Source organism: Podarcis erhardii, assembly GCF_964252035.2.
Source record: "Podarcis erhardii genome assembly, chromosome: 9".
In the NCBI taxonomy this organism is placed as follows: Eukaryota; Metazoa; Chordata; class Lepidosauria; order Squamata; family Lacertidae; genus Podarcis; species Podarcis erhardii.
Genome location: NC_138512.1, coordinates 54,532,286 through 54,545,626, shown reverse-complemented (window position 1 = coordinate 54,545,626; position 13,341 = coordinate 54,532,286). Strand labels below are relative to the sequence as shown.

Genomic DNA, 13,341 nt, shown 5'->3' with positions numbered 1-13,341 from the left:
AGTCCACATGGATCATACTGAGTTAGATGGACCAATGGTCTGGCAGCTTCTTATCATCTCATTTATTGGGAGGTCTTTTTAGCCCTCCCTACCATCTTGCAGCTGCTGTTTGCCCTGTTACAATAAGCATATGTGTACCTGTATATTTTCTCCACTGGAGCAAATAGCTGGGTGGGCAGAGCACATTATTTGTATTTGGAAAATGCCAGAGGTGAAAGGGCAACTCATCAAATGGCTGCTTTTAAAGAGAAATTTGAAGGTAGGAGGATCAGATCATGAATCTCCAGTGATTCATCGAGTGTTGGCCTCTAGACTGATCTACCATGTGAAGAATTACTTTGATTTTCTCTAATCCTCCTCCTGTTGTTCAGTATATATACCGCTCCCTCACCCCCTCCATGTTTATTTTAAATAATTTTGGTTTTCTCTTGGTTGCAAGGTAATGGAATTTTTTCCCAGTCTACCATATGCCGTTAGTTGCTCCCTTTTGACCCTGTTCCTGAAATTTAACTTATGTGTTATGCAGCTTTTAAACACTCTGACTATGATCATTTCACTGATGAGGATGCCTTTAGTGATGCAGGTACAGTGTTAAGAGTTCTTAGAGTGAGGCACAAAACTGTTTTTATTTTTATTGTTTAATTGTTTACTGTCCCACCTCTTTTCTGAAACAGAGACACGTGTTTATGGAATGCCTAACTCTGATCTATGCCAGTGAATTTGTGTGTGGGTCTCTGCATGATTTCAGTTTTGCCCACACTGGCCCCCAAAACAGAGCCTTAATTTTGTAGCTGGCTCTCTGGATAGTTAGTTCTGCCTTTTAAGAATGTTTAAGACATAGTTCATGTTCTACAAATTCAGATTTAAATAAAGTATATTGGAATGATAAAATTACCTTCTGTGATCTTACTATTTAGTTGCTAGTTTTGTATGGTTGTATTATTGTAAGTTAAATAAGTATTGTACCCTCCTAGGGCATTAGGATTCATTAACAGAGAGACCACTGATAAATATTAAGAAACAACAATGGTGATTTTTCTTCACTGTGTGACGTTTGTCAAGATGGCTTCCTCTTTAGAAGAAAATGTCAAGTTCTTATTTGAAATCATGTTATGCTGTGTAGAATGCAGTTTTGATAGAATACTAAAAGTTTCAGATTCATGTTAAGAAAGAATGCTCCACCCCACCCCGAAGTGTATTTCAATAACCCAATATATTTGTTCAAGGCCTTGAAAATTCTTCTGAGAGGAAAGTTAAGGATTTTTGCAGAGTTTAACTAGGTAGCCTCTGTATTGGCATATGGCCACCTACCAGGTTGTTCAAAAAAGCGATGAATATAGTGAAATATGATGAATATGCAGCTCCTGCAGAAAGGCTTCGTTAATGTAGTGGATGCTTTACCTGCCATTACCACTGAAACAGGTTTCTAAAGATTCCAGCAAAATGCCCCAGTGTTTGCCTTTATTTCAGGAGGGGGGTGTTCTTCCCCTCCCCCATCAGACGATTGCAAGAATACGGTTTTTGTATGCTGCTGCTCTCACGACGCAGCAGGGACAGATGTTCAGTATTTCCATTTTAGCGGTTCAGTTGCCGACAGTTCCATTAGAGCCTCTGGGAGCTGTGTGCAGCTGACATAATGTGATGCCCATCTGTAATCACTTAACTGACAATTATTTGGGTCTAGACAGCATGGCTGGTCAAAGCGGCAATATAATACCCTGAAGTAGCTATGGTTACAAAGATTTGCACAAAGAATAACTCGCCAAACCAGAGATGGCAAACCTGTGACCCTCCAGGTGTTGTTGAACTACATCTCCCATCATCCCTGACCATTGGCCATGATGACTGGGGCTGATGGGAGTTGGAGCCCAAGAATGTCCAGAGGGTCACAGGCTCCCCTTCCCTGTTATAAATCCCTGACATGATTTAAGTTTAAGTGAAAAGTACCTGGAGAGAGGAGGATACAAGAGTATGGTTTCCTTTAAAAGAGGAATACATCCCCCAGTTCCTGATCTGCTTTTCCATGTGAGCATCATCAGAACAGATACGTCTTCACTCTTTCTCATGGTAACTGTGTTTACTATAGAGAGAGTGTCTGGTTCATTGGTTCGGTGCAAGACTGTTAGGTCAGCAGTCATTACTAGATGCTGCTGGTTCAAGGTGAATAATGTGTAGTCATAGGGTTTGACTCGGATTCATTCATGTTTGGAATGGACAAACTTAAGACAAATTTCACTGGGTCTGCTCTACGCATGACTAAGTCTGGATCCAGTGCATCATTGCCTCATAATGAATGTGAACCATTTTCTGTTATGGTTGGAATGTTTAATGTGACACTTTTTTATTATTATTTTGAAAGTAATCTGAAAGTCAGTTTTGCCTTGGTGCCTTACAAAGTTTGAATTAAGATCCAGAACTTACGCTTGCTTGGATCCAAACATTTTCACAGTTCATAAAAGGCCTGTTTCTGTCTTAGTGGAAGATCACTGCAAAAGAAAAATGCTCCCCACCACAGGTCCAGAGAAGCTCTTCTATTTGCACAAGCTCTCCCCCCCCCTTTATATATACATATATTCCCCACCAGGTTTTATATATGCTGTTTCTTCCTTGCTTTGCATGCAGAAGGTCCCAGGTGTAGTCATTGTCACCTCCATTTAAGAGGATCAGGTAGGAGCTGATGGGAAAGACCTCTGCTGCCAGTATGAGTAGACAATGCTGAACTAAATGGGCAAATAGCCTGATCCAAACATTAGGCAGCTTTCTCTGTTCACATCTGATATTTAATTGAGCTTTTCTGAAAATGAGAGTATAGTGCCAATATAAACTCCCTGCTGGCTAGAAAATATATTTCTGTTTCTTTTCTACATTCTGTCCCACATTAATGACATTCTCATATGGCACATAATAGTGCAATAGGGGCTCAAAGTCAAATTTTAATGTCTCATGTGGAAGCAGTTTCTGTCAGAGGCCAGCTGTGTCCAAGAAACTAAGTGGAAAAAAGGAACAAAAGTAAAATTAGTTCAGCCAACAGTATGTATAATGGCAAAGGACAAAAGACTGATTCAATGTGAGGTGCAGTTGATGTTTTTTTTTAAAACTTACACTGATATCATCCCACTTAATCTGCCAGTGTTTTCTTAGTGTGTATTAACAGCTTGTGCTTGCTGTGCTTCAAGAATGAGGATAATGTTCCCTGTTTTGTTTGTTTGTGTTTGAGGTGATCCACCTAATATGTGACCATACTTTTCCAGTGCTGTAGGGCTTCATTAGTTTATTGATCTTGTGAATTTGTATGTGTTTTGGCTCAAGGTGACGACACTATGACAGGAGATGGGGGAGAATATCTTAGACCGGAAGATCTGAAAGAATTAGGCGATGATTCCTTACCCAGCAGCCAGTTCTTAGATGGTATGAACTACCTGAGGTACAGCCTGGAAGGAGGCCGATCTGACAGGTACTACTACAGCAAGAATATTATATTTTTCTAACACATCTATAGTATTTTTGCTGAATATACTCCCAGTACAGTATGTGGATGAATTTTAGGACACTTTCAAAGCCCAGAGACTTGGTGGGCATAGAGAATGCCTACCTTGTAGATTCACAGAAGAATATTTACTGAGGAAGAATATTTACTGAGGGAGAACTGGCTCGAAATGTGTACATAAAGCTCCCCCCTCAGATTTCAGCCAAATACCCTAATCACAGCTCACATGAAAATGAAAAGGTACAGAGATGTTCCATCTGAATATTAAAAGCACTAAACATATGATATTGTTAGCTTAAATATATGGATCTTCATTGCAGTAAAGAAAGCCTATGCAGTTCAGTGGTTATGCCATTGCTTTCTGCTATGGGAAATGTACCTTCTTCTATCTATTAGCCAGCCGAGGCTTATGGAACTGACTTATTTTAAGAAGCTCAGCTTTAGATCCTCTGGTTTTTCTTTCACAATCATGGTTTTTCTTTCACAATCATGTTCCATGTTTATTATTTCTCTCTCCCCTCTTTGTATGCTTTCATTAGCACTGTGCCCAGGTAGGTATTATACAGCATGAAAATGATGTTCTCTTCAGTGCTCCCTTGTGGCATCTGTCATTAAATACCCGCATCCATGCTGTAGATGTGCTGGAGGATTTTGAAGGTTTTGTTTATTACAGTTGGTCAGTTTTGAAGGAACAACTAAAATACCATTGTGGTTGCAATTAACGATGATCTCAACCAAAATCTTAACTCATTATTTTGCGGCATGTGCAATGCTGCCAGCTGAAGGCAGGCTTAAAAAACAATCAAGACACATATTGATTTCAGAAAGATAACAACGTTAACATGCTGCCCATTTTCAATTATAAATAGCTATTACAATAGATAGAAAGAACTGTTTGTACCTGACTTTGCTCAATAAGACTTACAAGAAGAAAACCAGTCTCTGACAAGTATGAGTAAATGCTCTGGAGATCCTAGTCTCACTGCTCCTCGGTCCTTTTATGTGAGATTCTATGAATCACTAACTCAATGTTAGAAAGTACAAAAGGTGTCAGGAGAAGAAAAGATAAATAATTGGTGTGGCTGAGGATAGCATGAAATTAATGGATAGCATCTGTTTATGATCAACAACTTTGAGTTTCTTTTTGTTAGGTCACCTTTACTTAAGATACCTCAATAGCATATCTGAAATAAATTACATTTTGCTTTTCATAGACAACAGTATGTTGCTATCTGCCTGAAAATGTTAATGGGGTATTTTGACCCCTGATTTATCACTAATTTTTGTTTACTTCGTACAGCCATCAATGGCTAAAGTCCATATTTTGCACAAATGGGGTATATGCATAACCAAGTCCCAGGATCCAGATAGGAACTTGAATGAATTGCAGTTGTTGTGGTTTGCAACCACCAGAGAAAAACCAAGTAACATCTTTAAAGGCCTGTAGTAATTTCAGCCTTACATATGTCTGGTTGATTGGATGATGTTAACTATTGTAACGTTCAATTAACAAAGCATCATTTGGGGTCCTTTGCCAACCTTGCATGGTAGTGCTCCAGATGCTTCAATAATTTATAAAGAATGGGGTTTTGCTACTGAAGTTTTTTGTTTTTTTTTAAAGAAAGGATAAAATTGAATGAAGGCCAAGCAATTTTTCTGAGGACCAAGTTTTCGTGGCCAAAGCAGACACGATATTATCCACATATTTAAGACTTACATTGATTTTTAAAGGAACAATTCTATTTGTTTTTTAATATAACACTCACCCCACAAGTTGACTTAGCTCAACTTCCTTCAGTTAAAAATGATACACGCGTAACAGCTATTGTCACTTCCAAGGTTTATTTAAAAATGCAAGGTTGCTATTACCAGCCTTTGCAAATTTGGGGACTAACTCCCTTTTAGCACAGAGGCACATGTGTTGTAAACATGTTTAGGATTGCATTGCATATCATACCTCAGCAGTTAAAATGTGACTAGAAGATAATCATACAATTTTAGAGCTGAAATGTCCTGATGACATTGACTTGGGTCCTAAGTTGCTTCTCTCTCCATTTATGCGAGGGAGGGACCAACTGTTTTCTCCATCAGCAGCCCTTTGCACTATAGCCTATGCCATTCCCAAAAATTCCCCAAGCACTAAAACCCTCTTCGGTGAACTCTGTTCTGGTCATGGGAGGAAAGCTAGGGTCCCTGGAAAGCCACTTCTTGAAATCAATCAATCGGCTGAAATCAGTTCAGTTCAGTTTAATCCAATCAAAACTGGCAGGATTTCTGTACATGTCATTGCATGCAGAATTGCAACCACAGATCACAATATAAGAACTATTAAGAACATATCAAATATAATCTTTATATATATATAGAGAGAGAGAGTAAGCTACATATACTTATGTACTAATGATGGGAAATATTTTTTTCCATTATTTATAAATTTAATATCCATTAATAGTTAACACTGAGGTAGTAAAATGTGCTGTGTAAATAAATGTTGCTACTCAACTGTTTCTTCAATCTTAATTCATTCCTAACATTATTATGTTACTTGGCAACTGGAAACATATTAAGTATTGCGCACAAAACACAAATATATGAACTATAGCTTGGTAATAGTTTCAGTGATTTAAGCTTCTTAATCAATATTTGAGGTACAAAATTATAGCCAAAACTCCATGTAGCTTAGTATGTTTGCATTTTGATATTTGAGGTGATAGCAGTTAGTTCAATTAAGCCATTAGTTGGTGTACGAAAGTAGCTTATTTTGCTTTGCATCTATCATTGCTACTGCAAATGATTTTATATGTTGTGCATATAAAGGTGACGTAAAGGTGACAGTGTTTTGTTTTGTTTTTGCTTGTTTATAAATTCTGCTGGTATATAAAAGCAGAATTGTGCACTATGAAAAGAGCATATGGCTGGCTACCTTCTGTGTACCTTCCAGGGGACTAAGTAGCATACCGTTGCTTGTCAGAGGAACTTACTTCATTTTTTTTCCTTCCTGAATAATTCCCTTAAAATTATGAGTGATATATATATTTCAACAGGACAAAGAATGATGGAATGGGTTGCTTGTTACTTTTAAGTATAAGGGAAACCAATAAGCCACAGGGTTACTACTTCAAACTATTTCCATACTGTAGATTGAACAGAATGGGATTCTGTTGGATTCCAATGGTTTTGAGAAAAAAGAAAAAAAGTTGGTGGGGGGGGGGGAGGAAGAGTGGAGGGTTTTATTGGAGTGCTTAAATCATCCCCCTGGAAGTTGCACTCTATTTGCTAATAGCATGCTTTCTTCACTCCTTTGCTCTGCCCACAATCCCATCTTCACAACACCATCTCAACTGCTGATAATGTTGCCAACCTACCAGCCTACGATCCTTCAGTTCAGACAGGTCCCATACTCTGAGCCACGCCTCCTACTTGAGAGACAGCGCCATGATTGATGACACGGTTGTTATCCCCAGCCACCAGGTGAGATGTTATGGTAGCTTTGCAAACCTCTCAAACTGGTAACTTTAATGTTGCCATTCTTAATTGTCTTTTATGCATTGTCACTGTTTGGGTGAACTGTCAACTGTCAACTGCTGTGTGTTTCTTGGGTCTTGCCTGATTTTATAATGTTGTCTAGCTGAATAATTTCCCTCTGTATCATTCACAATACTGTTTTATGGCTGACAGCAAAAAAAAGTAGCATGAAAGAAATGCTTAAATACATCTACAGCAAAATTTCACCCAATTTTTGGCAGTTTTATTTTGTCAGCTGCTTAGGTTTTCCAAATGAGGACAGAGATTATTTTCCACTTAGTATAAAGCAGATAACTGCTTCATAAGACACAATATTTGCAAGTGCATTTTCTGTATAGCTGTGTGGTGTGTTTTTTGGGGGGGGGGCAGTGTCCTTTGCAATCACATTTGTCCCAGTTGAGGTATATACACTGTTCTGAGAATATAAATATTATCTATGTGCTTCACAGTAATATACATGTCTAAAGGGAGGAATGACTATAAGTCTTGTATATCCAGGTTCTATAATTTGCTGACAGAAATTAACTGACAGAGGAAATAGTACTGGCACAAGAAACATTAGGACATGGTGAGGCAAATCTAGGTTGTTTTGATTTCCCCCAAAATTAATAAATGGTAAAAAATGTAGTTCAAATATTTATATATTTCTTTTTTGTTCTCGTATTTGGACAATTTGAGCATGTTCCACCATTTCAGCAATTGATACTGTTTTATGTAGCCACTTTTTAGTGTTAGAAGCTACAGGAGTGTATCCAGTTAAGGCATACTCGACATAGACCCATTTAAATCTATGGACTCACGTTATGTTAGCTGATTTCACTGAGTTTACTCTGACTATAACTTAGTTGGATGGCAATCCTTTGGGCTGGAATCATATAGGAGCAATGAAATGCTGCCACAGTGATTCCAGAGTAGAGCTTGATATCTAAATAACTCAGAAGTATATTTAGTTGGTCATTAACTAAATTACACACATGACCTTTTTCACTTTCATTTTAGAATTTTATAGCTTTTTGTGAACCAACTCCATCAGAGGCATAGAAAACATTGGTTTGGGTTGGTTCAGTGTCGTAAATAAAGAGAAGAACAAAGGTACAAAAACAGAAAAGTTAAATTTATTTGCTTTTCAAGGTATCCACATTGGCCAAAGAAGGTGAGAGAAATTCATATCGCTTAAGCTGGAGCCCTGACAACCTGGACAATGTCACTCTTTCTGCTAGCCCCGTTCATTCTGGGTAAGTAATACACAACAGAAGACAAAGGAAGATAATAATTAGAATCTCGTCAGCTTGAACTAATGCTTATTTTGGATGTGCATTTTCCTGTGTTATTGTTTCAATGCAAAAGTTCTAACCATTCAGATTAAAGGACTCAATTACACTTCATATTGAAGCCATTTTGTAGCATTACGACTCCACACCCCAAAGAATTTGTGACTTCAACAGTCAATGAAAAGTATTTTTTTGCAGATCCCAACAAATTTCTTTGCTAGAAGCAATGGCGGTTAAACTTGTTTGAAACAAATGCAAATTGGTAATGTGGACATGCCCTAAGACAGACCTAAATCTCTTGAATATACTGTTGGATCTTGAAATCACTGGGAGTCCAGATTTCAGCAGGTTAAGGCTCAGACCTTGTATGACCATTTTCTATTGAAGATATTACCACTTGAAGCAAATATCAGTGGTGCTTTCATGTGGGGCTTCGGGGCAGAAGTCAAAGGCCTCATTCAGCATAATTGACAGGAGGACTCTCAGACTCAACAGTGATGGCTTACTACATTTCAAAATAAGAGGAGAATATACATTACATCTAAAGTGTAAAGTGTAAAGTCCACAAAATACCCAATTGAACCAGTGAATGTCAGTGCCTTTGGAAAGGTGTAGTTTTATACTAGCTAGTAACTGGCATCCAGTTTTACAGTTTGTTATACTTGTAATAATGGATAAAATTGGCAATCACAGTTCTTAGCTGCTTTCAGGAGGCCTTCATCAGTTTAGAGGTGAAGGCTTCAAGAGACAATGAACCATAAAAATTCCCATTCAGTCATATAATCCAGTCATGGATTAAACAGGGCAGTGAGAGTACACAGTTGACTCCACCCCCAATGTCTTGCACATCACTGGCCATGTGCATACCAAGAGCCTATGCATGAGTAAAGGCCCACACATATGTTTCCACATGATTGGAACTCCTGCATCACCTAGATATGAAGAACAATTGACTCGAGCTAGAATCTGTAGGACATGGAAAATGTCAAGAGAGAAGGGATACCAGCACCAAACCCATTTAAGCAATCTGGCAAATATAATGTTCTTAATAACATAGTTTCATTATCAATTATCCTAATTTGATGTTATGGTACTTTGAAGAGCTGGGTCTTTCATTATTATACCTTAGATTACAAAATACAAATTGATAGTGTCAAATTTTGAACAGGATTATATCTATCAACAGTTTGGATGCATTTAGAAAGAGTGGCAAGAGGAAGAAAAAGCCTGGAATGAACAGATGGTCTTTACATCAGAACTCATGTATATTGGCACCCATATTTTTTTCCAGCTGTGTGCTTGGTAAAATGATGGCACAATATCAGCTAGATTTTTTTTTTTTAACTTGGAAGCAAAAAATAAATGCAATAGGTAAAAATACATGGAGTTCAATTACGTTTACTCTGTGAATAAGTATCAGCATATGATGGATTCTGTTTTCAGAGCTTCTCCGTGTAACTACCTCAGTGCACAGAGAACGTGTGTATGTGTGCCTGCAGAAAATGCATTCATTTATTCCACAAAGGAAGGGAATGCACGTATAAATTGGCTACTTCTAATGAAATGGAGAAGCTCTGAAGTTCATGCCTGAAACAGAGCACTAGACTAAAGGGTTTGTTTAGAAAACATACTGTATCTTCATGTGATCAATTTGTGAAGGATGGATTGGGATCTCACCTGCTACCCCTGACTCCAAGTATCCACACATTGATTGTGTTATCTGCACAGAGCCTATGGGTGTACAAGCTGTTCATGCATAGGCTTTGCCCACACAATCTGTATTTCCTCAACACACTTCTACAGGGAAACATCTGAATGGTCCGCTAGATTGTACAGATTAAATTGAACTATATTGGTTGGGTAAGTCTCCTCTGTTAGTACGGGCTGGACTGCATGGTAGGTTGTTGTTTTTTATCCCGTTTGATTCTTACTATGAGTGTTCACACAGATAATCTAACGTTTTTGTTCTCCATTATTCTAATGGCCAATACCAATTAGTGAATAATATTTCTGAAAGATTTTCAATTGTAAAACTCAGGATATTGTAATTCCCATGATAATTTTCCAAATTTATCTCATTTTTGATGGAGGTGGGAGGATTATGGAGGGAATGTAGCACTGGTGCATAAAGTTGATAAATAATTAGAGTTATCATTCTTAGCTGCCTGTCTTCAAAAAAGGAGATTGGATCACTGCTAACAAGGTAACTGATTTATTTATTTTTAACCCAGTATGGTATTCTCACAAACAGCAGTGGAAACAGGACCTAGCAGCTGGAAGATCTTTAAATAAAAATAAAATTACATATAAGCTTTTAAAGTATTTCTGAACCAAATAGTATTTCTATGCTGTTCCTTTAATAAAGTATTTCTAAACTTCCTACAATAAAGTTTTTTATTTTTAAAAAAAGCTTCTTATGAACAGCAGTTTCATATCCTTGAAAATAACAAGATGCAATTTCCCCTCATAATCACGGACAAGGGAACGATGGCAATGAATGCATCAATTTTGAAGCAGATAGGATAAGAAATTGGAAACAAGGAACCTAAGTCAGAAAAATAAACAAAAATGAAGCCTAATATGAACATATGAACAACTTGAAAAAATAAAGACATATAATTAATTATAAAGTCAAATGTGTTAATCTGGAAATCAGAATGGAAATGGGCCTATATTGGCCAATTCAACGATAATCAATAGGTTTTGTTTTCAGGGAGGCAGGAATGAAAAAAGGCAGCTAAGAGTGAAGATGGGTCTATCATAACAATACATTACTGACATCAATGCTCAATGCATTTAATGTTAACGATTTCTCAGTAGAATTAAATTTCAATATATAACCAAGACTGTAATGCTATAGTGTTTTCCTGGAATTAAGCTCAATTGAATGCAGTGTTGCTTACTTCTGAGTATGTATACATAGGATTGTGCAGTGAATTCAGAATTGTGTAGTACTATGTTCAGTGTTACGAGTTTGACACCCAATTTGTGCTGCAGCTGTTGTTGGTTTATTTTAGCCCATGAAAAAAAAAACTTCTCTAGAGAACTCGTACCTGATGACCGATTAAAACAGGGGTAGCCAGTGTGTTGCCTTCTCAATATAATTGAAGTAACTCCCAACCAGCATAGCCAGTGGCTAGTTATAATGGGAATTACAATCCGATAACATTTGGAAGGCACCATGTTGGCTACCTTTGGATTAAAGCTTTATAGCCTGCCATATGGAGACCACTGAAAATGTCTTAACTGTATCATATGGAAGATATAACATTGAAGAGGCTATTTCTATATGCAGTTGCCCATGAACTAGATGCATTAAAGCACAACCGTTCCCTGCTATTTATACATCTGGCACACAGAGTCTGCACACATATGGAGCTGCCTGGAACACTGATACAGGCAAGTGTTTCTATGTGGCCTCCATATTTTTTGGAGGTGGAATAAATTTGCAATGAGGGCTTGAGCCCCCCCCCCCAATCAGCAGAGATCAGAGAGGGACATCCTGTTTCATTCATCTTTGCACCTATATATATATTCTCTCTGTAATCTGTGTTTACATATTCACTTTACATCTCTCCATTTGTAGGTTAAAACAGCTTCTCTTCCTCCTTTTATTTCATTTATTCATCCACTCTTTTTTTGTTTTGCTACTGTTGCAGCCGCTCATCTCCATGTTTTGACCATGACAACAGCAGGTGAACTTATATATAATTTCATTTTTAATACTTGCCTTCCTTTTGCCTTCCTTCTTCTGTCATCCTTTTTGTTTATTCACCTCAGGATGCTCTGGTGCATTGATGCCATTCATTGCTTAGTATAGGAGAAATATTTCTGCCTGTCTGTTGAATATGTTAACAGCCTACATTTGAAGAGTACAAAGGAAATACATTGTCTCCCCGCAAGAAACCTCCAAAATCTTGTCATATGCAATCCTTTTCTCCCACACTCCCTGCCTCACAAAAATATTGTAAGCAATTATTAATTGGATACCTAAAGTAACTGGAAAAAGTTAAAAGTAGTGCTTAGGCTTGCAATATTTTTACATGAACAAAATTCAGTCTACAATTAGAATTGTGCATTACAAATCGTTAGCTCTATTTCAGATTTTCTTCAATAAATTCAGATGCATAGTGTGTTGTAATTATATTGCAGATGCCTGGAGCCGTCAAGTCTTGAGTTGAAATCCTTCATGTAATTAAAAATGCATACAAAATGCATACATCATTTGAAGTTTAAGGAACGTTATCATGCATAACTAAATGCAGATAAATGTAGGCAGTACCCTTTATCGAGAGAAAATCTGTCCTTACTTTCTCAAAGATCATTTTGAATTCTATTCAGTAGACTTCATGCAAGGAGAAACATGCCCACTAACTTTAAATAGGCGTTTGATTGGTCTCTTAGTTTTTTGCTGTCCCACTAAAATGCAGCACAACTATTTTGCTGCATTATTATTATTTGCAAACTTGATAAAAATGCTGAAGCAACCTGATCAAGCTGTTTTGTATCTAATATTCCTCACTGTGACTAACTGTCTGCTGCTATCTCCTTGTTTCCCTGCATCAAATGGTAATCACAATTTGAAGACCTCCTGTGTGAGGCTGTGGTGGATGTAGTCTATTGAGGGCTGTTGTTTCCAGCTGGGTGATGAGAACCATGTCTGCCTGCCTGTTTAACCAACTAATTCAAATGTAACAGCATATCTGAATGTTTTGTGTGTAGCATGCTGTCTCTTTTGCCTGTTTTCATTAGTAAAAAGACTACAACCATAGTTTCACTTGCTCTGGTGTGACTATAGGACTACTGGGACTGGTAGGACAGAAGGCAGGTGCTAGAGGCGATGGCAGCCAGATCCAACTAATTCTAGTTTTCTCCCCATCCTTGTCCCTGTTGAATTCTACAAAGGCAATGCTGAAACTAAGGAGGAGAAAGCTAACCACCAGGATCATCCTCTGGGATGGTAGTATGTAAGAAGGAAGAATGAGAAGTGGGCTAAAAGCAGCGTCTAGCGTCTTCTGACTGCTAGCTGGATGCTATGCAAACATAAACATCCAATTC

At 37.7% G+C, this 13,341-nt stretch overlaps 1 protein-coding gene across 30 annotated transcripts in view; it reads left to right on the top strand.

Moving 5' to 3' along the window:
- The window catches only part of ANK2 (ankyrin 2), a gene marked incomplete at its 3' end in the record, with an annotated part of 330,684 nt that overhangs the window by 268,977 nt on the left and 48,366 nt on the right, over positions 1 to 13,341 (top strand). For 13 of the 30 annotated variants that reach the window (XM_081876558.1, XM_081876549.1, XM_081876568.1 and 10 more), the window contains 3 exons: positions 3,310 to 3,454; positions 6,856 to 6,958; positions 8,144 to 8,247. In XM_081876558.1, the coding sequence (XP_081732684.1) occupies positions 3,310 to 3,454; positions 6,856 to 6,958; positions 8,144 to 8,247 (352 nt within the window). Of the gene's footprint in view, positions 1 to 526; positions 584 to 3,309; positions 3,455 to 6,855; positions 6,959 to 8,143; positions 8,248 to 10,444; positions 10,487 to 11,942; positions 11,979 to 13,341 lie in introns of all 30 variants that reach the window. The other 17 variants (XM_081876566.1, XM_081876561.1, XM_081876567.1 and 14 more) reach the window with 5 other exon arrangements.